At 42.5% G+C, this 26,227-nt stretch overlaps 2 protein-coding genes across 5 annotated transcripts; both read right to left on the bottom strand.

Annotated features, from left to right (window-relative positions):
- Positions 1-1,476: 1,476 nt before the first annotated feature.
- Positions 1,477-8,982, bottom strand: LOC311127875 (F-box/WD repeat-containing protein 2-like). The gene is made up of 6 exons (XM_084159775.1): positions 8,820-8,982; positions 8,342-8,536; positions 7,637-7,770; positions 6,694-6,780; positions 6,289-6,458; positions 1,477-3,070 (listed from the first exon to the last, which is right to left on the bottom strand). The coding sequence occupies exons 1-6, from the start codon at positions 8,920-8,922 to the stop codon at positions 2,782-2,784; spliced, it is 978 nt and encodes a 325-aa protein (XP_084015901.1). The 5' UTR covers positions 8,923-8,982; the 3' UTR covers positions 1,477-2,781.
- A 5,261-nt stretch (positions 8,983-14,243) lies between these two features.
- LOC311128523 (F-box/WD repeat-containing protein 2-like) lies at positions 14,244-24,674 on the bottom strand. Of its 4 annotated transcripts, XR_014613215.1 has the most exons (11): positions 24,567-24,656; positions 24,241-24,341; positions 23,502-23,788; positions 21,783-22,005; positions 21,308-21,502; positions 20,603-20,736; positions 19,468-19,554; positions 19,067-19,236; positions 17,094-17,329; positions 16,925-16,981; positions 16,269-16,573 (listed from the first exon to the last, which is right to left on the bottom strand). XR_014613215.1 is itself a non-coding variant. In XM_084160716.1 (9 exons), the coding sequence occupies exons 3-9, from the start codon at positions 23,766-23,768 to the stop codon at positions 15,550-15,552; spliced, it is 1,365 nt and encodes a 454-aa protein (XP_084016842.1). In that variant the 5' UTR covers positions 23,769-23,788; positions 24,241-24,341; positions 24,567-24,674; the 3' UTR covers positions 14,244-15,549. The 4 variants fall into 4 exon arrangements, 3 of the variants coding, with proteins under 3 accessions (XP_084016842.1, XP_084016843.1, XP_084016841.1); XM_084160716.1 differs by lacking the exons at positions 16,269-16,573; positions 16,925-16,981; positions 17,094-17,329 and adding an exon at positions 14,244-15,838 and having other exon boundaries at positions 24,567-24,674; XM_084160717.1 differs by lacking the exons at positions 16,269-16,573; positions 16,925-16,981; positions 17,094-17,329 and adding an exon at positions 14,244-15,838 and having other exon boundaries at positions 24,241-24,357.
- Between the last annotated feature and the right edge of the window lie 1,553 nt (positions 24,675-26,227).

The following is a 26,227-nucleotide window of genomic DNA, read 5'->3' as shown; positions in this document are numbered from 1 at the left end:
GAGCTGCTGTCTTCTCACATCATGGGAACTGGGAAGACTGTCCTGATACTGTTGAAGTCTCTTTCTGAGTATGGAAACACAATATTTGGGCTAAATTCACCTCAGAGCAACCAATGTGATCTTTTAGAGAAAATCACATACGTAAATAGCGTTGAAATGGGCATTTAAAAACTGCATGATTTGGATTAACTCTGAAATGAGTGACTCAGTTCCTCTGGGTCTGCCAAGTACACTGCTGAACCTAATGTCACAATAAGACATACAGAGCCTTCAGAAAGTATTCATACTCCTTGACTTATTCTACATTTTGCTGTGTTACAGCCAGAATTCAAAATGTATTTAAAAAATATGTTTGCTTCTCACATCTACACACAATACCCCATGATGACGACAAAGTGAAAACATGTTTTGAGAATTTTTTGAAAATGAAATCTCATTTAAATAACATTTACATTTACGTCATTTAGCAGACACTCTTATCCAGAGCGACTTACAAATTGGTGCATTATAGGGGGGGGGGGTAGAAGGATTACTTTATCCTATCCCACGTATTCCTTAAAGAGGTGGGGTTTCAAATGTCTCCGGAAGGTATTCACACCCGAGTCAATACTTTGTAGAAGCACCTTTGGCAGTGATTACAGCTGTGAGTCTTTCTGGTAAGTCTCTAAGAGCTTTCCATACCTGGGTTATGCAACATTTGCCCATTATTCTATTCAAATCTCTTCAAGCTCTGTCAAATTGGGTCTTGATCATTGCTAGACCAATATTTTCAAGTCTTGCCATAGAATTAAGTAGATTTAAGTCAAAACGGTAACTAGGCCACTCAGGAACATTCACTGCCTTCTTGGTAAGCAACTCGTGTAGATTGTCTTGCTGAAAGGTGAATTAATCTCCCAGTATCTGGTGGAAAGTAGACTGACCTGGTTTTCCCTTAGGATTTTTGCCTGTGCTTAGCTCCATACAGTTTCTTTTTTATCCTGAAAAAGTCCCCAGTCCTTAATGATTACAAGCATACCCATAACATGATGCAGCCACCACTATGCTTGAAAATATGGATGGTGGTACTCAGTAATGTGTTGTATTGGTTTTGCCCCAAACATAACTTTTTGTCTCGAATACAAAAGTTAATTGTTTTGCAATATTAATTTAGTGTGTTGTTACAAACAGGATGCATGTTTTAGAATATTTTTTATTCTGTACAGGTGTCCTTATTTTCCCTTCTGTCAATTAGGTTAGTATTGTATAGTAACTACAATGGGATATTCAACATCTGCTTTTTATGTAAAAAAAAATTTTTACACATCTACCAATAGGTGCCCTTCTTTTCGAGGCATTGTAAAACCTCCCTGGTCTTTGTGGTTGAATCAGTGTTTGAAATTCACTGCTCGACCTTACAAATAATTGTACGTGTGGGGTACATAGATGAGGTACTCATTCAAAAATCATGTTAAACACTTATTGCACACAGAGTCCATGCAACTTGTGAAGCACATTTTTACTCCTGAAATGATTTAGGCTTGCCATAAAAGGGTTTGAATACTTATTGACAAGACATTTCAACTTTTCATTTTTAGTTAATTTGTAAAGATTTCTAAACATAATTCCACTTTTACATCATGGGGTATTTTATGTACGCCAGTGACACTATTTAATCAATTAAAAATTCAGGCTGTAAAAAGAAAATGTGGGAAAAGTCAAGGGGTGTGAATACTTTCTGAAGGCACTGTAGCAGTCAAGCCTTGCATTGACTTCCAAGTAGATAACCAATTGTCCACCTCTCAATCACTACATTGTGCAAACTTCCAACCTCAAAGCCTTTAGAAAAATAACCTGGAACATAACTTGGTCTATACTTCAATACCGCAATTCACAAGAAATATTCAAGTGAATCATGTAGGGTAAATAGTGGTATTAGAAATACATTGTATGCGGTTGGTTATAGTATGGTGAGTATGAAAGATTCAAATAATAAAATTACAACGCAGTCATTATCTTATTGCAATGTGCCTGGGTAATAATGGAATTCTAGTTTGTTTCTTATTACACAGATGGATATTTAAATCAAATATAAAGGCACATGACAACATTTCTCAAGTTGACTTTAAAACAAGCACCCCTAAGAAAAGCATTATCAAACAATGGAGCTACACTGAATATCCAACAAACGCTTCACATTGTACAAATCCAATGCACCAAACCACTTTGAAAATGTCAACATGGAACTCTCATGGGGATGGTTGGTCAGTCTATGAAAAACCTAGGACACAGTCATATTGTATTTCATTGTAAAGTAGTACTGTGTTAAGGCAACTCCCTGCCTCTTAGCTGCTTGAAGAACCCTGTCCGAAGATTAAAGGTCCCAATACATAGTAATACAGGGGAAATATCTACAGCTGTAGAGCCTGACTTGACCACGCAGTTTTTAGAGAGTTCAGTCTTCATTCAGCCACCCTCCCGGTCCTAGTCTTTCCTTCAAGAGAGCCCATGGCAGGGCTGGAACTAAAACCAACCGCTGCCTTTGCCCTCTGAACCAGGCCTTTCATCCCCTTGTATTCATAGCAGCGTTTCGGTTGGTGAAACCATCTCCGATACTCTTTCTGAAAGCATGTTGCATGATGTTTGTATATGAGAGCATGTGTCGAGAAAGAAAAGGTAGAAAAACATTAACACTTTGGTCCATGCATTATCTAACTTGGCTGCGAGTTTCAAAAGTCGGAGCACCCCGTTTACATGGCAATTGACAACCTAGCCATTGTAGGTTTCACCTCTAGTGGTATTTCTTTATCCGTTTTCCTTCCACAGAACCAAGTGAATGCTATGATCGGGCATGCTGGTGGCGAACACGAGGCCAGAGTCATTTCTCCCATCCAGCCCATTGAGCCAGGAGGTGACTCCCGGCAGGAAGCTGGAGCCTCGTTTGGACTTCCTGTAGGCGGGCAGGGGCCAGCGGCCCGTTATAGTTTCTGTCCTCAGGTCCATGACATACAGGAAGTCAGTGTCGAAGAGGAGCGAGAACACCTCGCCGAAGCTGAGCAGGGAGAGGTTGGCGGGGTCCTGCGTTTTGATGACCCTGGAAAGAAGGACAAGGAGATTCAGTAACTGCATGAGATTGTTGGCAGGTAAGGTTCCGTTACATTCCATGTACGAACACCCTCAGAAGTCCTTTTGTTCGTAACCATGGATATCGTTATTGATATACTTATTCTAATTGCAGTGGTCTCTAGTTCTTTGTTCTATAAATAAAACGTGTTCCTGGTTACAGTGGTGACTTGCACTGACCTGCTGAGGGCCTCAGCTTCTCATCAGGTAAAGATGGCCATCTATTGGTCAAATGTGTCTACTTCTCCATGTATGGCATTTAAACAATCATTATGTCAAACCCTTAAAGATGCCTTTTTTACCACCAGAATATTGCTACATTTGAATAACTACACATATGAAAATACATTTGTTGGAGGCATATTAACTCAAATTTAAAAGATGACCTTCAGATAAGTGCTGCAAGTTTAAGTTGGAATGTTTATTTGAAACAGAAAATAAATAGATATACAGTCATGAACTGATTGATACAAATTGATTTCATAAAACTGATTTGTTTAAATAACAGAACATGGCACATAGAACAAAACATCACAGTAACGTAACTAATAATAATTTAAATGGTGCAATAGTATTCCCCCTCCATCCCATCCATGAAGAGTGGAGCCATAGTTTGCACTGGAACCAAAACACCATGTCCTCATCCTCCTCTGAGGGGAGGGGTCAACCTCCCCAGGTGCACTGTAAATGTTGAGGCTCGTGCAGGCTGAGGGGAAAAGGAAGAGTAACTATTAACTCATTTTTGTACATAATGTTCATCATGATTGTATTTCAACTTGTGTAAATCTAAAACATATCTTTATTTCTATATGATCATACAGATCACTGTATTTAACCTGTCATACTGATGAAGGTATGTGTCCACCACCATCTCCGCATCAGCAACACCAACATCTGAACGGCCCATGACATCACAAGGTTAAATATATGACAAGGTTAAATACAGTGATCTGTATGAGGTAGAAATAAAGATTTGTTTGTCGATTTACACATTGTACAATTGGCTAGACGGTACACAACTGCTGCAAAATGGAGAAAAAAATGATTTAAAGAATACCTGGGTAAACATTCGCTGTTTCTGGCATGGAGCTAGCGGTGTTGGTAGAAGTATGGCCTATGGAGGATATGTTTAAAGTTAGGGGCAATACACTAAGCATATTGTTTTGTATTATAAAAACAGACAAACAATGTTAACAAAATTAAAATCAAAATAAAATAGTTTACCTGTTCTCTTTTTGTTTCCAGAGGGAGAGGAGTCAGCTGGTAGCCGTGACGATGGAGGCCAGATGCGACGAGGGGTGGGGATGCTGGAGCTAGTGGTTGTTTCAGGAGGGGGTGGAGCTGTGGTGGCGGTCTACTCCTGGGCCCGCTACCTGCTTGCTGCTGTTCCTTCTGGGCGGCAGCAGCCCCCTTCTCTCCTGCCTTCACTTGAGCGGTCTTTGATAGTCCTCCCCTGTAATAACCCTTGCCACCACAGCGAGACGGTATGTTGTCATTTTGTCAAATGAGGAACAAACCAATAGATCTGCCAGGTCAAGGGGGATAAGGTGAGCTGCCACCAGTGGGCGGGCTGATGGGTGGAGAGGAGTAGCCAAAAATCGAAAGCGCCAACTTCAAGGGGTTTAAGGACATAAGAAAAGTGAGATGGGAGACAGAAGAACGACGCCTTCCCTTCTGCCGGTGTCCACCACTTCCAGGTCCATGTGGGAACAATGGCCGTCAAACAGCGGAAGCAGTGGCCACTCCTGGACTGCTTGTTTTAGAAACCTGGAATCACTTCCTAAATAGCTGAGTCTACGTAGCCGGAGGGTAATTTAATACAGAGCATTGGCTCGGCCATTCTGTGTGCATGTCCCTCTAGTATATCCCTTTGCAAAGATGAAGGGACGGATATCCTTTCCAGCTGCACTCAGACAAGCCAGCACAGTGACACTGTCCCTCGTCCCTGGCGCCTAGAGGTAAGTCTGTTTGAAGCCTCTCTCCACAATGACCTTGCCCCGGGTCAGTTCTAAATCTGTGCTGGCCTTTCCATCAGTCTGTTTTCCTCCAGTGTCTTGCCGAGGAGCTCAAAGTATTGGTCGACCTTACTTTGCGGTGTGTTGGCAGTAGTTGGGTCCAGTTTAGTGGAAAGCATTGCTTTGCGGTGTGATGACAGCAGTTGGCCAAGGCATCCTCATCTTCTGATGACAGAAGCGTTTTTTTGTCCGCTGCGGGCGCCAGGGGCCACCCGATCACTCATCCTGTCCCCCAGCATTGATTTAGGGACCCAGAACCGCTTGGCTGTCCACCTGACACTCCTCCATAGCCCTTGCCATATTCTGCTCACTCCATTACTTAATATTTCAATAAATCTAAAATAAAATACTTAGCAACAGCAAAGCATCCAGTCTGTATTCGTTGAATTATTGTGGTCATTATACCACACTTGCTGTCTAGCTACAAATGTAATAATCTGCATGGGTTTTACTGTGGGTGTAATATACTTAGATTCTTATTATATTACTTGTTATAACATGTTCATAGTTATGTAATAATAAATGGCCCCAGTTCATAAACACAATGTTTATTAGTTTGATGAAAACATAAATCAACAATGAATTTATCATTACAATTTATTTAAAAAAATGCATTTAATTTGTATTGGTTTAATGTGTCGACAACATTTACTGATCTTGAATCGCCTCGCAAAGTCTGCATATGATTCCAAATCCGCCAGCTGAGAAACGCATTCTCATTCCACTATGGATCTCCGTCTACCAGCAGGAAAACTAATTTTTTTCATTTGATCCTCCTTGGCTTTTATAGCTATGGGTGTCATGGCAACTAAATGATGAAATGCTAGCCTCCATGAGCTAAATGGAGAGAGATTGGAGGTGATGAGTGAGGAGCTGGCAGGAGCCGGTCGTTGCAAGTTAATCATTTAAGAGCTTAAACTGTACATTTGGTCACATGTAGAAGAAGTGTGGCCGTCTTTATATCACTAAATATGTATGTAGAGTATCGAAATTCTGTATTTGCACTCTTGAATGTGTTACAATGTATGAGACCTATTTTTTGCCAAGGGAGTTTAAATGGTCGTGGGAAATGCGTCACGGGTAAGCATTTCCGAGCATACATGGCCTGTCTGAGCATAAAAGATGAAGCGCAAAGTTCTGTTTATCAGGAAACAAGGCCCTGGGCAGTTTTTACCTGAGGATATCGAAGCTGGCGAAGTCCCACTGGTAGACCCCCAGGTCCGAGCTACAGACAATGTAGCGGCCGTCAAACTGCAGGCGAGGCTGCAGACACACACTGCGGTCCTCTGACACGGACAGGGTCTTCAAGCACTTGCAGTTGATTTCCCTGCCTATAGGCCAAACCTGTGAAATAACCAATGATACATAGAAACATATGAATGAATATTATATATATATATATATATATATATATATATATCTGTAGAGATAATGCAGCTCTGTGGTCAAACGGAGCTGAGGGGGGACACCATGTGGGCTTCTTCAGTATTACAGTGACAAGACAGCACAGGGTCAATCATTGCGTGAAAGTTGAAAAGGCGGTGGATGCAAAGCAGCACAAATTAATGAACCACATTACCTTTATTTCATATTTATCTGAACTCAACAGGATGTAGTCACCAGGACAGTGTACCATGGATTCTACTTCACTCTTCTGGAGAATCACCTACACAGGGGAGGAAAAGGTTTGAGAGTCTTAAGACTTGACAAGTTAGACCATCTAATATTCCTATTGAATACTGGGCAGCTTGCAGTTTGGATCCTTCATCTAGTATTCCTATTGAATACTGGGCAGCTTGCAGTTTGGATCCTTCATCTAGTATTCCTATTGAACACTGGGCAGCTTGCAGTTTGGATCCTTCATCTAGTATTCCTATTTAACACTGGGCAGCTTGCAGTTTGGATCCTTCATCTAGTATTCCTATTGAATACTGGGCAGCTTGCAGTTTGGATCCTTCATCTAGTATTCCTATTGAACACTGGGCAGCTTGCAGTTTGGATCCTTCATCTAGTATTCCTATTGAATACTGGGCAGCTTGCAGTTTGGATCCTTCATCTAGTATTCCTATTGAACACTGGGAAGCTTGCAGTTTGGATCCTTCATCTAGTATTCCTATTGAACACTGGGCAGCTTGCAGTTTGGATCCTTCATCTAGTATTCCTATTGAACACTGGGCAGTTTGCAGTTTTTTGACAATTTACCAGCAGAAAAACCAGTGAGTGTGCTAGACAGGGCTTTGCTCAGGAATGCAACACTGTGCAAACTTCTTCTTTCATCCATTTCGCAGGCACTTGCACAAGACAATGTGCGCATTTCAGATTGTGCATAGAAAATCACTGATCTACAAATCCTTGCATCCAAAAATCGCTACTTATGTGATCAAGATTTGCAATTCTACACTATTCTGCCCCAGGACCTCAACGGAACCCCACAAACATGCAGATAAAATGTTCTGATTCAAAACCATTTGCAGCTGAGCAGCGATCCTGAATGTAATTCAGGACAGATTGGTAGGGTTTACCTTGGTGACCCACTCGGTGTGTCCCGTCAAGGTGTTGAGGCAGGCGCCTGCTGACAGGGCCCACACCTTCACAGAGAAGTCGGCCGAGCCGCTCACCAGCGTGTCCAGATCATCATTGTAGTCCACGCTAAACACTGGCCGAGCCAAGGAGAGAGAGACCTGGTGTTAGTACACCAATCCAAAAGGCTATGCAACACATTTGGTGTGACAATCATAATTTCGTACACTTAGAAGTTTTTTCTCCCTATAACATAAGAAATATAAGATTTGATATGTGAAAAGAGACATTTGATGCTAGAACGCTGAATAATGATAATTTCTATGCAACCGAGGCTACTTGGAGGCAGCTCATGCATAAAATCTGTTTATATTTGCCTGTCAATCAAAACCCCACAGATCAGCAGAGGCCAGCTGTCTCTAGGAACCACTAGGCACAATATAAGAGTATGGGAGAAAAGACTGCAATACCACAACGCCCACAACAAACCTTTTATCAGAAGACCTCTGAGAATTAAATCTTTCTTCACAAGTTGGTTCTTATGGACACATTTTGTAAAAACCCAAAGGCTTGTTTATTATGTCACTATGGTGGGATATCCCTTCGCAATATCCTTTATGTCAGGAATTGGACACAGTATGCACGATCTGCAAAACACCTCAAGTCAGCAAATGGGAAGGTTGGAGACGACCCAGGGGTCCCCTGACCTGCACCCGTGTGCCCACGGAACTGCTGGATCTTGGCCCCCGTGCTCCACTCCCAGCAGGCGATGGTGTTGTCAAAGGACCCCGTCACCAGCTTCTGCTCGTCAAACTTCACCGTGGCGCAGGTGTGCGTCTGAATGCCGTAAATGCACTGCCCGGTGCGGACGTCCCACAATTTGGCAGAAAGGTCATCAGAGCCTTTGAAATAATTGGTGAATTTTACAATGAGGAATTACACACCGAGTGTAACAGCAACGTAATTTTAACAGACTACAAAAGATCACTAGCAAACTAGCGATTATTATAGATTTTCCATTTTGCACAAAAAATGCCACTTTAAGCAGCACTCACAGCTGCTAACACCAAACCCTTAATTTCAACCCAAGAAGCCAAAGAGAGCACACAATTAAGACGCCGTCCCGTCAACGTTATGGCAGAGAAAGACTTAACACTACTACAACCCAAAATGACCATAACCCACCTGTGCAGAGAAGGCCGTCCTTGTAGTATAGGGCGTAGACGCGCGCACTGTGCCCAATGAGCGACGACGTCTCAAACGCCTCCTGGTTCTTCAGCTGCATCATGCGCAGCTTGGCCTTGAGGTAGACACCCTTCCAGTGGGACGCATCCTGGATGGAGTCGTCGATGCGCCTGTTCATAGGCACTTCAATCTTTTGTCTTCTAGATGGCACACATACAGTGCATTCGGAAAGTATTCAGACCGCTTGAATTTACGTTACAGCCTTATTCTAAAATTGATTGAATTGTTTTTTCCCTCATCAATCTACACACAATACTACATAATGAAAACGCAAAAACAGGTTTTTAGATTTTTTTGCAAATGTATTTTTAAAACCCCCCCGGAAATATCACATTTACATAAGTATTCAGACCCTTTACTCAGTACTTTGGAAGCGATTACAGCCTCATCTTCTTGGGTATGACGCTACAAGCTCGGCACACCTGGAGTTTCTTCCATTCTTCTCTGCCGATCCTCTCAAACTCTGTCAGGTTGGCTGGGGAGCGTTGCTGCACAGCTATTTTCAGCTTTGCCTTGACAGCTTTGCACACTCTTGGAATTCTCTCAACCAGCTTCACCTTGAATGCTTTTCCAACAGTCTTGAAGGTGTTCCCACATATGCTGAGCACTTGTTGGCTGCTTTTCCTTCACTCTGCGGTCCGACTCATCCCAAACCATCTCAATTTGGTTGAGGTCGGGGGATTGTGGAGGCCAGGTCATCTGATGCAGCACTCCATCACTGTCCTTCTTGGTAAAATAGCCCTTACACAGCCTGGAGGTGTGTTGGGTCATTGTTCTGTTGAAAAACAAATGATCCAAGCGTGCCACTAAGCCCAAACCAGATGGGATGGCGTATTGCTGCATAATGCTGTGGTAGCCATGCTGGTTAAGTGTGCCTTGAATTCTAAATAAATCACAGACCGTGTCACCAGCAAAGCACCCCCACACCATAACACCTCCTCCTCCATGCTTTATAGTGGGAAATACACATGCGGAGATCATCCGTTCACCCACACCGCGTCTCACAAAGACACGGAGGTTGGAACCAAAAATCTCACATTTGGACTCCAGACCAAAGGACAAATTTCCACCGGTCTAATGTCCATGGCTTGTGTTTCTTGGCCCAAGCAGGTCTCTTCTTCTTATTAGTGTCCTTTAGTAGTGGTTTCTTTGCAGCAATTCGACCATGAAGGCCTGATTCACACAGTCTCCTCTGAACAGTTGATGTTGAGATGTGTCTGTTACTTCAACTTTGTGAAGCATTTATTTGGGCTGCAATTTCTAAGGCTGGTAACTCTAATGGACTTATCCTCTGCAGCAGAGGTAACTCTGGGTCTTCCATTCCTGTGGCGGTCCTCATGAGAGCCTGTTTCATCATAGCGCTTGATCGTTTTTGCGACTGCACTTACCCAATAAACTTTCAAAGTTACTTTAATGTTCCGTATTGACTGACCTTCATGTCTTAAAGTAATGATGGACTGTCGTTTCTCTTTGCTTATTTGAGCTGTTCTTACCTTAATATGGACTTGGTCTTTTACCAAATAGGTCTATCTTATGTATACCACCCCTACCTTGTCACAACACAACTGATTGGCTCAAACACATTAAGGAAAGAAATTCCACAAATTAACTTTTAAGAAGGCACACCTGTTAATTGAAATGCATTCCAGGTGACTACCTCATGAAGCTTGTTCAGAGAATACCAAGAGTGTGCAAAGCTGTCATAAATAATAATAAATAATATAATAATATGCCATTTAGCAGACGCTTTTATCCAAAGCGACTTACAGTCATGCGTGCATACATTTTTGTGTATGGGTGGTCCCGGGGATCGAACCCACTACCTTGGCGTTACAAGCGCCGTGCTCTACCAGCTGAGCTACAGAGGAAAAGCAAAGGGTGGCTATTTGAAGAATCTCTCATTTAAAATATATTTTGATTTGTTTAACACTTTTTTGGTTACTACATGATTCCATATATGTTATTTTATAGTTTTGATGTCTTCACTATTATTCTACAATGTAGAAAATAGTAAAAATAAAGAAAAACCCTTGAATGAGTAGGTGTTCTAAAACTTTTGACTGGTAGTGTATATAAGGTCCCACAGTTGACAGTGAATGTCAGAGCAAAAACCAAGCCATGAGGTCGAAGGAATTGTCCGTAGAGCTCCGAGACAGGATTGTGTCGAGGCACAGATCTGGGGAAGGGTACCAAAACATTTCTGCAGCATTGAAGGTCCCCAAGAACACAGTGGCCTCCATCATTCTTAAATTGAAGAAGTTTGGAACCACCCTTCCTAGAGCTGGCCGCGTGGCCAAACTGAGAAATCGGGGGAGAAGGGCCTTGGTCAGGGAGGTGACCAAGAACCTGATGGTCACTCTGACAGAGCTCTAGAGTTCCTCTGTGGAGATGGGAGAACCTTCCAGGACAACCATCTCTGCAGCACTCCACCAATCAGGCCTTTATGGTAGAGTGGCCAGATGGAAACCCCTCCTCAGTAAAAAGCACATGACAGCACGCTTGGAGCTTGCCAAAAGGCACCTAAAGAATCTCAGACCATGAGAAACAAGATTCTCTGGTCTGATGAAACCAAGATTGAACTCTTTGGCCTGAATGCCAAGCGTCACGTCTGGAGGAAACCTGGCACCATCCATACGGTGAAGCATAATGGTGGCAGCATCATGCTGTGGGGGTGTTTGTCAGCGGCAGGGACTGGGAGACTAGTCAGGATCGAGGCAAAGATGAACGGAGCAAAGTAGAGAGATCCTTGATTAAATCCTGCTCCAGAGCGCTCAGGACCTCAGACTGGGGCGAATGTTCACCTTCCAACAGGACAACGACCCTAAGCACACAGCCAACACAACGCAGGGGTGGCTTCGGGACAAGTCTCAATGTCCTTGAGTGGCCCAGCCAGAGCCCGGACTTGGAACAAATCGAACATCTCTGGAGAGACCTGAAAATAGCTGTGCAGCAACTCTCCCCATCCAACCTGACAGAGCTTGAGAGGAGCTGCAGAGAAGAATGGGAGAAACTCCCCAAATAAAGGTGTGACAAGCTTGCAGCGTCATACCCAAGAAGACTCAAGGCTGTAATCGCTGCCAAAGGTGCTTAAACAAAGTACTGAGTAAAGGGTCTGAATACTTATTTAAATGTGTACCGGTTTTTGCTTTGTTATTACGGGATATTTTTTAAATCAATTTTAGAACACGGCTGTAACCTAACAAAATGTGGAAAAAGTCAATGGGTCTGAGTACTTTCCAAAGGCACTGTATATAACTTTGCTGAACTATCCATTAAACACATGAAAAAAAGAGTAACTATCATTAAGGTTAGCTACTTTCATTTATTTTAAAGACTGCAATAGTGTGTTATACAACCAACAGACCTGAATTAAGATGATTGATGTATGATTGTGAAGAACATGATTGTGGATGGATGTGTAACTTTACAGTTTAGTGAGGCGATACATGTACAGTGCTTACGATTGTTTGAACCAAACTCAATGAAATGTAATTATTTCAGAAACAGATTTATCCACAGAAAATGCCTAGGTTTACCAGACCATTTACCATCTGGTTAGTAAGGCATCAACAGAATGGCAGGAGAGCTACCTGTCGGTACAGAACTTCAGTGTGGGAATCCTTGTGAGAAGGGAAGCATAAACCACGTCTAAACATTTTACTAGCTTTCAAATCTTTGCTCCCTCCATCCTTGTTTCCTCCACTATTTGCCCTACCTCTCAAAGTGTATTGGAGAAGATCCTAGGTCCCTCCTTGAGCCTTGAGGGAGGGCAAGACGAAGCATGAAACGGCAGAAACAGCCGTAGTGTAAGATCTATCCCATCTTTCCACCCATGAGCTGCTGTCTTCTCACATCATGGGAACTGGGAAGACTGTCCTGATACTGTTGAAGTCTCTTTCTGAGTATGGAAACACAATATTTGGGCTAAATTCACCTCAGAGCAACCAATGTGATCTTTTAGAGAAAATCACATACGTAAATAGCGTTGAAATGGGCATTTAAAAACTGCATGGATTTGGATTAACTCTGAAATGAGTGACTCAGTTCCTCTGGGTCTGCCAAGTACACTGCTGAACCTAATGTCACAATAAGACATACAGAGCCTTCAGAAAGTATTCATACTCCTTGACTTATTCTACATTTTGCTGTGTTACAGCCAGAATTCAAAATGTATTTAAAAAATATGTTTGCTTCTCACATCTACACACAATACCCCATGATGACGACAAAGTGAAAACATGTTTTGAGAATTTTTTGAAAATGAAATCTCATTTAAATAACATTTACATTTACGTCATTTAGCAGACACTCTTATCCAGAGCGACTTACAATTGGTGCATTCACCTTATAGCCAGTGGGATAACCACTTTTCAATGGTTTTTATTTTTTGGGGGGGGGGGGGGGGGGGGGGGTAGAAGGATTACTTTATCCTATCCCAGGTATTCCTTAAAGAGGTGGGGTTTCAAATGTCTCCGGAAGGTATTCACACCCGAGTCAATACTTTGTAGAAGCACCTTTGGCAGTGATTACAGCTGTGAGTCTTTCTGGTAAGTCTCTAAGAGCTTTCCATACCTGGGTTATGCAACATTTGCCCATTATTCTATTCAAATCTCTTCAAGCTCTGTCAAATTGGGTCTTGATCATTGCTAGACCAATATTTTCAAGTCTTGCCATAGAATTAAGTAGATTTAAGTCAAAACGGTAACTAGGCCACTCAGGAACATTCACTGCCTTCTTGGTAAGCAACTCGTGTAGATTGTCTTGCTGAAAGGTGAATTAATCTCCCAGTATCTGGTGGAAAGTAGACTGACCTGGTTTTCCCTTAGGATTTTTGCCTGTGCTTAGCTCCATACAGTTTCTTTTTTATCCTGAAAAAGTCCCCAGTCCATAATGATTACAAGCATACCCATAACATGATGCAGCCACCACTATGCTTGAAAATATGGATGGTGGTACTCAGTAATGTGTTGTATTGGTTTTGCCCCAAACATAACTTTGTATTCGAGACAAAAAGTTAATTGTTTTGCAATATTAATTTAGTGTGTTGTTACAAACAGGATGCATGTTTTAGAATGTTTTATTCTGTACAGGTGTCCTTATTTTCCCTTCTGTCAATTAGGTTAGTATTGTATAGTAACTACAATGGGATATTCAACATCTGCTTTTTATGTAAACAATTTTTTTTACACATCTACCAATAGGTGCCCTTCTTTTCGAGGCATTGGAAAACCTCCCTGGTCTTTGTGGTTGAATCAGTGTTTGAAATTCACTGCACGACCTTACAAATAATTGTACGTGTGGGGTACATAGATGAGGTACTCATTCAAAAATCATGTTAAACACTTATTGCACACAGAGTCCATGCAACTTGTGAAGCACATTTTTACTCCTGAAATGATTTAGGCTTGCCATAAAAGGGTTTGAATACTTATTGACAAGACATTTCAACTTTTCATTTTTAGTTAATTTGTAAAGATTTCTAAACATAATTCCACTTTTACATCATGGGGTATTTTATGTATGCCAGTGACACTATTTAATCAATTAAAAATTCAGGCTGTAAAAAGAAAATGTGGGAAAAGTCAAGGGGTGTGAATACTTTCTGAAGGCACTGTAGCAGTCAAGCCTTGCATTGACTTCCAAGTAGATAACCAATTGTCCACCTCTCAATCACTACATTGTGCAAACTTCCAACCTCAAAGCCTTTAGAAAAATAACCTGGAACATAACTTGGTCTATACTTCAATACCGCAATTTACAAGAAATATTCAAGTGACTCATGTAGGGTAAATAGTGGTATTAGAAATACATTGTATGCGGTTGGTTATAGTATGGTGAGTATGAAAGATTCAAATAATAAAATTACAACGCAGTCATTATCTTATTGCAATGTGCCTGGGTAATAATGGAATTCTAGTTTGTTTCTTATTACACAGATGGATATTTAAATCAAATATAAAAGGCACATGACAACATTTCTCAAGTTGACTTTAAAACAAGCACCCCTAAGAAAAGCATTATCAAACAATGGAGCTACACTGAATATGCAACAAACGCTTCACATTGTACAAATCCAATGCACCAAACCACTTTGAAAATGTCAACATGGAACTCTCATGGGGATGGTTGGTCAGTCTATGAAAAACCTAGGACACAGTCATATTGTATTTCATTGTAAAGTAGTACTGTGTTAAGGCAACTCCCTGCCTCTTAGCTGCTTGAAGAACCCTGTCCGAAGATTAAAGGTCCCAATACATAGTAATACAGGGGAAATATCTACAGCTGTAGAGCCTGACTTGACCACGCAGTTTTTAGAGAGTTCAGTCTTCATTCAGCCACCCTCCCGGTCCTAGTCTTTCCTTCAAGAGAGCCCATGGCAGGGCTGGAACTAAAACCAACCGCTGCCTTTGCCCTCTGAACCAGGCCTTTCATCCCCTTGTATTCATAGCAGCGTTTCGGTTGGTGAAACCATCTCCGATACTCTTTCTGAAAGCATGTTGCATGATGTTTGTATATGAGAGCATGTGTCGAGAAAGAAAAGGTAGAAAAACATTAACACTTTGGTCCATGCATTATCTAACTTGGCTGCGAGTTTCAAAAGTCGGAGCACCCCGTTTACATGGCAATTGACAACCTAGCCATTGTAGGTTTCACCTCTAGTGGTATTTCTTTATCCGTTTTCCTTCCACAGAACCAAGTGAATGCTATGATCGGGCATGCTGGTGGCGAACACGAGGCCAGAGTCATTTCTCCCATCCAGCCCATTGAGCCAGGAGGTGACTCCCGGCAGGAAGCTGGAGCCTCGTTTGGACTTCCTGTAGGCGGGCAGGGGCCAGCGGCCCGTTATAGTTTCTGTCCTCAGGTCCATGACATACAGGAAGTCAGTGTCGAAGAGGAGCGAGAACACCTCGCCGAAGCTGAGCAGGGAGAGGTTGGCGGGGTCCTGCGTTTTGATGACCCTGGAAAGAAGGACAAGGAGATTCAGTAACTGCATGAGATTGTTGGCAGGTAAGGTTCCGTTACATTCCATGTACGAACACCCTCAGAAGTCCTTTTGTTCGTAACCATGGATATCGTTATTGATATACTTATTCTAATTGCAGTGGTCTCTAGTTCTTTGTTCTATAAATAAAACGTGTTCCTGGTTACAGTGGTGACTTGCACTGACCTGCTGAGGGCCTCAGCTTCTCATCAGGTAAAGATGGCCATCTATTGGTCAAATGTGTCTACTTCTCCATGTATGGCATTTAAACAATCATTATGTCAAACCCTTAAAGATGCCTTTTTTACCACCAGAATATTGCTACATTTGAATAACTACACATATGAAAATACATTTGTTGGAGGCATATTAACTCAAATTTAAAAGATGACCTTCAGATAAGTGCTGCAAGTTTAAGTTGGAATGTTTATTTGAAACAGAAAATAAATAGATATACAGTCATGAACTGATTGATACAAATTGATTTCATAAAACTGATTTGTTTAAATAACAGAACATGGCACATAGAACAAAACATCACAGTAACGTAACTAATAATAATTTAAATGGTGCAATAGTATTCCCCCTCCATCCCATCCATGAAGAGTGGAGCCATAGTTTGCACTGGAACCAAAACACCATGTCCTCATCCTCCTCTGAGGGGAGGGGTCAACCTCCCCAGGTGCACTGTAAATGTTGAGGCTCGTGCAGGCTGAGGGGAAAAGGAAGAGTAACTATTCACTCATTTTTGTACATAATGTTCATCATGATTGTATTTCAACTTGTGTAAATCTAAAACATATCTTTATTTCTATATGATCATACAGATCTCTGTATTTAACCTGTCATACTGATGAAGGTATGTGTCCACCACCATCTCCGCATCAGCAACACCAACATCTGAACGGCCCATGACATCACAAGGTAAAATATATGACAAGGTTAAATACAGTGATCTGTATGAGGTAGAAATAAAGATTTGTTTGTAGATTTACACATTGTACAATTGGCTAGACGGTACACAACTGCTGCAAAATGGAGAAAAAAATGATTTAAAGAATACCTGGGTAAACATTCGCTGTTGCTGGCATGGAGCTGGCGGTGTTGGTAGAAGTATGGCCTATGGAGGATATGTTTAAAGTTAGGTGCAATACACTAAGCATATTGTTTTGTATTATAAAAACAGACTGAAACAATGTTAACAAAATTTAAATCAAAATAAAATAGTTTACCTGTTCTCTTTTTGTTTCCAGAGGGAGAGGAGTCAGCTGGTAGCCGTGACGATGGAGGCCAGATGCGACGAGGGGTGGGGATGCTGGAGCTAGTGGTTGTTTCAGGAGGGGGTGGAGCTGTGGTGGCGGTCTACTCCTGGGCCCGCTACCTGCTTGCTGCTGCCTGCTGTTCCTTCTGAGCAGCAGCAGCCCCCTTCTCTCCTGCCTTCACTTGAGCGGTCTTTGATAGTCCTCCCCTGTAATAACCCTTGCCACCACAGCGAGACGGTATGTTGTCATTTTGTCAAATGAGGAACAAACCAATAGATCTGCCAGGTCAAGGGGGATAAGGTGAGCTGCCACCAGTGGGCGGGCTGATGGGTGGAGAGGAGTAGCCAAAAATCGAAAGCGCCAACTTCAAGGGGTTTAAGGACATAAGAAAAGTGAGATGGGAGACAGAAGAACGACGCCTTCCCTTCTGGCGGTGTCCACCACTTCCAGGTCCATGTGGGAACAATGGCCGTCAAACAGCGGAAGCAGTGGGCACTCCTGGACTGCTTGTTTTAGAAACCTGGAATCACTTCCTAAATAGCTCTGAGTCTACGTAGCCGGAGGGTAATTTAATACAGAGCATTGGCTCGGCCATTCTGTGGGTATGTCCCTCTAGTATATCCCTTTGCAAAGATGAAGGGACGGATATCCTTTCCAGCTGCACTCAGACAAGCCAGCACAGTGACACTGTCCCTCGTCCCTGGCGCCTTGAGGTAAGTCTGTTTGAAGCCTCTCTCCACAATGACCTTGCCCCGGGTCAGTTCTAAATCTGTGCTGGCCTTTCCATCAGTCTGTTTTCCTCCAGTGTCTTGCCGAGGAGCTCAAAGTATTGGTCGACCTTACTTTGCGGTGTGTTGGCAGTAGTTGGGTCCAGTTTAGTGGAAAGCATTGCTTTGCGGTGTGATGACAGCAGTTGGCCAAGGCATCCTCATCTTCTGATGACAGAAGCGTTTTTTTGTCCGCTGCGGGCGCCAGGGGCCACCCGATCACTCATCCTGTCCCCCAGCATTGATTTAGGGACCCAGAACCGCTTGGCTGTCCACCTGACACTCCTCCATAGCCCTTGCCATATTCTGCTCACTCCATTACTTAATATTTCAATAAATCTAAAATAAAATACTTAGCAACAGCAAAGCATCCAGTCTGTATTCGTTGAATTATTGTGGTCATTATACCACACTTGCTGTCTAGCTACAAATGTAATAATCTGCATGGGTTTTACTGTGGGTGTAATATACTTAGATTCTTATTATATTACTTGTTATAACATGTTCATAGTTATGTAATAATAAATGGCCCCAGTTCATAAACACAATGTTTATTAGTTTGATGAAAACATAAATCAACAATGAATTTATCATTACAATTTATTTTTAAAAATGCATTTAATTTGTATTGGTTTAATGTGTCGACAACATTTACTGATCTTGAATCGCCTCGCAAAGTCTGCATATGATTCCAAATCCGCCAGCTGAGAAACGCATTCTCATTCCACTATGGATCTCCGTCTACCAGCAGGAAAACTAATTGTTTCATTTGATCCTCCTTGGCTTTTATAGCTATGGGTGTCATGGCAACTAAATTCTGAAATGCTAGCCTCCATGAGCTAAATGGAGAGAGATTGGAGGTGATGAGTGAGGAGCTGGCAGGAGCCGGTCGTTGCAAGTTCATCATTTAAGAGCTTAAACTGTACATTTGGTCACATGTAGAAGAAGTGTGGCCGTCTTTATATCACTAAATATGTACATAGAGTATCGAAATTCTGTATTTGCACTCTTGAATGTGTTACAATGTATGAGACCTATTTTTTGCCAAGGGAGTTTAAATGGTCGTGGGAAATGCGTCACGGGTAAGCATTTCCGAGCATACATGGCCTGTCTGAGCATAAAAGATGAAGCGCAAAGTTCTGTTTATCAGGAAACAAGGCCCTGGGCAGTTTTTACCTGAGGATATCGAAGCTGGCGAAGTCCCACTGGTAGACCCCCAGGTCCGAGCTACAGACAATGTAGCGGCCGTCAAACTGCAGGCGAGGCTGCAGACACACACTGCGGTCCTCTGACACGGACAGGGTCTTCAAGCACTTGCAGTTGATTTCCCTGCCTATAGGCCAAACCTGTGAAATAACCAATGATACATAGAAACAAATGAATTAATATTATATATATATATATATATATATATATATCTGTAGAGATAATGCAGCTCTGTGGTCAAACGGAGCTGAGGGGGGACACCATGTGGGCTTCTTCAGTATTACAGTGACAAGACAGCACAGGGTCAATCATTGCGTGAAAGTTGAAAAGGCGGTGGATGCAAAGCAGCACAAATTAATGAACCACATTACCTTTATTTCATATTTATCTGAACTCAACAGGATGTAGTCACCAGGACAGTGTACCATGGATTCTACTTCACTCTTCTGGAGAATCACCTACACAGGGGAGGAAAAGGTTTGAGAGTCTTAAGACTTGACAAGTTAGACCATCTAATATTCCTATTGAATACTGGGCAGCTTGCAGTTTGGATCCTTCATCTAGTATTCCTATTGAATACTGGGCAGCTTGCAGTTTGGATCCTTCATCTAGTATTCCTATTGAACACTGGGCAGCTTGCAGTTTGGATCCTTCATCTAGTATTCCTATTGAACACTGGGCAGCTTGCAGTTTGGATCCTTCATCTAGAATTCCTATTGAACACTGGGCAGCTTGCAGTTTGGATCCTTCATCTAGTATTCCTATTGAACACTGGGCAGCTTGCAGTTTGGATCCTTCATCTAGTATTCCTATTGAATACTGGGCAGCTTGCAGTTTGGATCCTTCATCTAGTATTCCTATTGAACACTGGGCAGCTTGCAGTTTGGATCCTTCATCTAGTATTCCTATTGAACACTGGGCAGCTTGCAGTTTGGATCCTTCATCTAGTATTCCTATTGAACACTGGGCAGCTTGCAGTTTGGATCCTTCATCTAGTATTCCTATTGAATACTGGGCAGCTTGCAGTTTGGATCCTTCATCTAGTATTCCTATTGAACACTGGGCAGCTTGCAGTTTGGATCCTTCATCTAGTATTCCTATTGAACACTGGGCAGCTTGCAGTTTGGATCCTTCATCTAGTATTCCTATTGAACACTGGGCAGTTTGCAGTTTTTTGACAATTTACCAGCAGAAAAACCAGTGAGTGTGCTAGACAGGGCTTTGCTCAGGAATGCAACACTGTGCAAACTTCTTCTTTCATCCATTTCGCAGGCACTTGCACAAGACAATGTGCGCATTTCAGATTGTGCATAGAAAATCACTGATCTACAAATCCTTGCATCCAAAAATCGCTACTTATGTGATCAAGATTTGCAATTCTACACTATTCTGCCCCAGGACCTCAACGGAACCCCACAAACATGCAGATAAAATGTTCTGATTCAAAACCATTTGCAGCTGAGCAGCGATCCTGAATGTAATTCAGGACAGATTGGTAGGGTTTACCTTGGTGACCCACTCGGTGTGTCCCGTCAAGGTGTTGAGGCAGGCGCCTGCTGACAGGGCCCACACCTTCACAGAGAAGTCGGCCGAGCCGCTCACCAGCGTGTCCAGATCATCATTGTAGTCCACGCTAAACACTGGCCGAGCCAAGGAGAGAGAGACCTGGTGTTAGTACACCAATCCAAAAGGCTATGCAACACATTTGGTGTGACAATCATAATTTCGTACACTTAGAAGTTTTTTCTCCCTATAACATAAGAAATATAAGATTTGATATGTGAAAAGAGACATTTGATGCTAGAACGCTGAATAATGATAATTTCTATGCAACCGAGGCTACTTGGAGGCAGCTCATGCATAAAATCTGTTTATATTTGCCTGTCAATCAAAACCCCACAGATCAGCAGAGGCCAGCTGTCTCTAGGAACCACTAGGCACAATATAAGAGTATGGGAGAAAAGACTGCAATACCACAACGCCCACAACAAACCTTTTATCAGAAGACCTCTGAGAATTAAATCTTTCTTCACAAGTTGGTTCTTATGGACACATTTTGTAAAAACCCAAAGGCTTGTTTATTATGTCACTATGGTGGGATATCCCTTCGCAATATCCTTTATGTCAGGAATTGGACACAGTATGCACGATCTGCAAAACACCTCAAGTCAGCAAATGGGAAGGTTGGAGACGACCCAGGGGTCCCCTGACCTGCACCCGTGTGCCCACGGAACTGCTGGATCTTGGCCCCCGTGCTCCACTCCCAGCAGGCGATGGTGTTGTCAAAGGACCCCGTCACCAGCTTCTGCTCGTCAAACTTCACCGTGGCGCAGGTGTGCGTCTGAATGCCGTAAATGCACTGCCCGGTGCGGACGTCCCACAATTTGGCAGAAAGGTCATCAGAGCCTTTGAAATAATTGGTGAATTTTACAATGAGGAATTACACACCGAGTGTAACAGCAACGTAATTTTAACAGACTACAAAAGATCACTAGCAAACTAGCGATTATTATAGATTTTCCATTTTGCACAAAAAATGCCACTTTAAGCAGCACTCACAGCTGCTAACACCAAACCCTTAATTTCAACCCAAGCCAAAGAGAGCACACAATTAAGACGCCGTCCCGTCAACGTTATGGCAGAGAAAGACTTAACACTACTACAACCCAAAATGACCATAACCCACCTGTGCAGAGAAGGCCGTCCTTGTAGTATAGGGCGTAGACGCGCGCACTGTGCCCAATGAGCGACGACGTCTCAAACGCCTCCTGGTTCTTCAGCTGCATCATGCGCAGCTTGGCCTTGAGGTAGACACCCTTCCAGTGGGACGCATCCTGGATGGAGTCGTCGATGCGCCAGCCCAGGTCCCGACACACGCCCTGCCACACCTCCGTGCACGCGCTGATCACCTGCGGCAGATCCCAAAAGGATGTTATAGTTCAACCAGAACCACAGAGGACAAAGAAACCCAAACAAAAGACAAATCTAACAGAGGCAAATCTTAGGGGGAAAGGTACAAAATACGAAGGTCCAATATCAAAGTGAACCTCAGTAACGGATTTTTAAAAATGTCACGTTAGAACACGCAGGAGAATTAACGTTGATAGCTTTGAAAAAATACATAATTTTTACAATGAAAAAAGTGATTGATTTTTCATGCCACGAGAGGTACAGGATCCAGCCAAATAGGTTCTGGAACAAAACAGTCCAAAACGGAGTGGTGCCGGATCCTGTTCTGGCAGGCTCCAGCTCAAATTAAGCACTGGCTCCTGCTGAAAAGCAAAGACTATGCTGTAGGCTACCAAAATATTTGATCAACTTCCAAATATTGTTTTACCAAAGAGAGAGAAAGAGAGAGGGGCTTTTAGCACGAGCACATCGGCCATCACCAGCGAGTGAGCTGTGCATCATTGGGTGAGTCAGTGAAACTAGAAAGCATTTTTAGGACTATAACTTCCTCCTCATATTGTAGCCTACAATGTGTCTCCACACACACCTAGGGATAGGCTATTGAGGGATTCAAGACAAGGTCATTTTCATTGATCTCAGATTCTCAGTTTGTCAAAGTAGCCAGTAATTTCAATAATTTGTACTGTATTAAAAAAGATTCTGCCAAAGTCTCATGTAAAATGACGTAGAATTGCATGAATGCGTTTATAAAAGGCCACATTTTTCCCAGACCCTAGGCTACTAAAAATGTTTCCCATGTGTGCAACTTATTCAAGTCTTCTGTAGGGGGGAGTTTTGTTAAGAGGCGCACCGCTTGGTCTAAACATTAACAAGCATTACTTGTGGTACGGTTTTGGAAGAATAAAGACCTTATCTTCCATGTCAGTGAGAAATAATTTTGTAAGAACAAAAGGTTCAATTGAAACACCTTTATAGGGTTAGGGTTCCCACACAGCCATATTTCCATGTTACAGCGCTTGTTTACAGGAAACAGACTGAAGACAGTGGACTACCTGTGCTAATTAGCTATCTGCGTCTCCGAACACCTGAGTGTAAACGGAAGAAAGACGCAACAAACGTGTTGTTACTGAAAAATACTGTTGGCTGCAACTGTGTTAAAACAGTTTACAGTAAGTGTGTATTTAGCATTTGTGAAATTATTTTGTGATATGAATGTAGAGGGATTTATGTTTCTAGAACCATTCCACAATTGAGAATCGATTCACGTTTAGATGAAGTATTTGGCTGTTTTGGCTTCCTTTTTGCCAATTCGCCTGTTAAACTGAACATGTAAGGTCTTTGGAGTTAGGATTAACGTTAGGCTCCTTTAGTCCAATATTGGGCTAGTCAGCACGATGGTGTGAAAAGGGTATAACATGAATTCTGACCTAGGTTCTATCTACTGCTTACACACCACCGGAGAGCCAACCACCATGACAGAGTGAGAGAGCCTGACCTTGTTCCACTGCTTGCACACCAGGCAGCAGGTAAGCAGGGTCTGCGGGTCCAGGCAGCGCAACAGGTAGAAAGTGAGTTCCAGGGGCAACAGGCGCAGGAAGTCCCTCTTAAGCAGCGCCTCCAGCCCATTGGACAGGTGCCGGAGCTGGACAGCATTACTCAGCGAGATGAGCTGGTCCAGGGACTGGTTGCGCTGCTGGTCACTAAGCGTGAGGAAAGAGGCGGAGACTGACTCCAGCCACCCCTCAAAGGCCGCCTTCTCCATGGGCACATGAGAACGTCGACCTGCGGTTTCAGGGTTGAGTAATGATAATTAGCTACATAACATTATCTATTTAAAATCATCTTTGCCAGTTTGGGAAACACTACTAGCAAATGTCTACTTCCAAATAATTTACTTAAGCCTAGCTGATAAATGTTTACGGCGAAATTAGTTCTTAGCTAACGTTAGATACAAGACTGCCTTTGTGTTGTTGTATTGAGTAGAAAAGCTACTGTTCTGACTAAGTATCTAGGTAGCTAGCTAGTTTGCTATTACTTTAAAAAGGACAACGCTAAGAATTCAAGGAATGTAGCTAGCTTTGCAGATAACGGTACCTAGTTAACGTTAGCCAAGTTGCTAGCTTGGTGTACAAGGTACCTTACCACTGAAACTAACGTCAACATTTATAACTTTTAGGTTATATATACACACACCTTGCTAGTTAGTAAATAATACAATGGCTAGCAAAACTTACCATTTCCCGTTGAACCCGTATCGGTGGGAGGTATTACGCTAGCTAGCTCACAAGCTAGCTAGCCAAGGCAGACAGGAAAAACGTATTCTTGGCCTGTCATTCTACAAAACAAAAACTCTTACAATAGAACACTTAGTCAGAAAAGTCAACTTATCTAGATATGTCAAAAAGTTTATCAGCTGAGAAAACAAGAAAACGTTAGTTAGCTTTTCTGGCTAGCTGGAATCAGGGAACCTGCTTCTTTCCGAAGCCTGTTAATTAAAGGTTAGGTAATGCTAAGCATTACATTATACGCACCAAATAAATTGCATAGAGTTACTTCTTACCCAAACGTAGATTAATACGTTTATTAACGTTAGCTAGCCAGGTCCAATCTAGCTGGATGCATCCCTCTTTTTGCAAGCTACTATTTCTGCAAACCTCCTTCCGGCTACTTAGCAATGTTGTTCCGGGTCAATCTCTTTCACCTTTGTCAAAATATGAAACTTCACCCAGATGGTGAATAAATGTCTAGTGCTATTCGGAATCTTTGGGACGTCCCTACCCCAAACCCTTACCATTGGGACGTATAGCAAGGACCGTGGATAAATGACGATAGCAAAGACACAACAGTATGAAGATCGAAGCAGTTTCTGTCTCCCCGATCACACTTTTAGGCGATGTCATGGAGACGTTGTCTAGCTAAACTCATGCGCAGAAACACGTAGTCTAATCTAACGGTCGTCTCGCGCTGAACTGCGCATGTGCAGGCCTCAACCGGCCTTCGATATAAAGTTGTTTTTGACGAAAACATGTCAGTTTGTCACTTTCACGAGATTGGAGTAATACCATGTTCAACTACTTAAGACATGGGCTTGAATTTAGGTTGTGCCTTTAGATTTCGAGAACATTAACTACTAAGGATGAATGTTTCACTTCTCCCATTGACTTCTCAAACCCCAAAACCACGGCCTGGTCTTTTTGGTCTGTTTCGCTAGCGTTCCCGAGATGTTGTGCCTCTGGGTTTGGAAACTGACGATAGTTCACACTGGCCTTAACGGAGTGGTATTATAGACGCCCTTTGTGTTGGCAAACATTGCCGCACGAGGGCGATGTGCGCAAGTTGGTGGCACGGGGGAGTTTTATAGAACGCCAGCAAAAAAAATCCTCTATTTACATGTTGCTTATGAGTTCATTTCACACTACTTTTGGATTAATGGGATTTTAAGGCTCGTATGAATGTCCTGCTTAATATACTGTTTGTCATCATCGCAAATCAACTGCATTATACTTAAACACTTCAACCAGTAAAATGGCGCTTTTGCTACAGCCTATGTCAATGAGTGTTAGCATTCTAGCTAACTGCTGCTGCATCAAAGTTATTTTGCAAAGATCACAACCAAATATAATCTTAGCGACTGTCAAGAATCAAAGCAAGAATCAAAACATCATTGTAAGTGTATGCGATCCCCCAAAATGTATTTTGTTTAGAAGTAATAACGTAAATCTAGGCTATGGCTTTTACTGCAGCCAAGAGTCCCACGCATCTGTGCATCACTTCAGGATGTCGTGTACTGGAAAGAGGTCTCAGTGGGTGGGTCTCCCATAGACACCAATGCAGCTGGGTCTGGTCTTAGTTCAGTGACTTTCATTGAAAACATTTGAACCAACAGAAAGAAACTGACAAGGGAGAAGGCACCCACCTGTACAGCATCAACCCACAATGAAGATGAATGGAGGATTTCAATAATGTGATCACATACTGACATTAACAAGATGTTAAACTAAACTAAGCCTACATGTGTTGTTTTATTAAAAAAGTTGTCTAACTTTATTTAACACAATTATCCACTCTTGTAGTGCTGCTAATAACGGGAAAAAAAACCTAATTGAACCAGAAATAAAAAACACTGCGAGTGGGGTATCTCGCTTCCTCTTCGGTCTCTGATTCATCCTTATGATTGTGGATTCACAGGATGCAATACTGCCACCTAGCTAGTGAATGACG

This window comes from Coregonus lavaretus, assembly GCF_964263955.1.
Source record: "Coregonus lavaretus genome assembly, chromosome: 4".
In the NCBI taxonomy this organism is placed as follows: Eukaryota; Metazoa; Chordata; class Actinopteri; order Salmoniformes; family Salmonidae; genus Coregonus; species Coregonus lavaretus.
This window is presented reverse-complemented; position numbering and strand designations above follow the sequence as displayed.

Excerpts from the sequence above, each read along its gene's own strand:
- LOC311127875 (XM_084159775.1), bottom strand. The coding sequence starts at position 8,922 with ATGATGCAGCTGAAGAACCAGGAGGCGTTTGAGACGTCGTCGCTCATT. Across the intron at positions 8,537-8,819 it reads GGACGGCCTTCTCTGCACAG|GCTCTGATGACCTTTCTGCC; the intron begins GTGGGTTATGGT and ends ATTATTTCAAAG. Across the intron at positions 7,771-8,341 it reads CCGTGGGCACACGGGTGCAG|TGTTTAGCGTGGACTACAAT; the intron begins GTCAGGGGACCC and ends TGGCTCGGCCAG.
- LOC311128523 (XM_084160716.1), bottom strand. The coding sequence starts at position 23,768 with ATGGAGAAGGCGGCCTTTGAGGGGTGGCTGGAGTCAGTCTCCGCCTCT. Across the intron at positions 20,737-21,307 it reads CCGTGGGCACACGGGTGCAG|TGTTTAGCGTGGACTACAAT; the intron begins GTCAGGGGACCC and ends TGGCTCGGCCAG. Across the intron at positions 19,555-20,602 it reads ACACCGAGTGGGTCACCAAG|GTGATTCTCCAGAAGAGTGA; the intron begins GTAAACCCTACC and ends TCCCCTGTGTAG.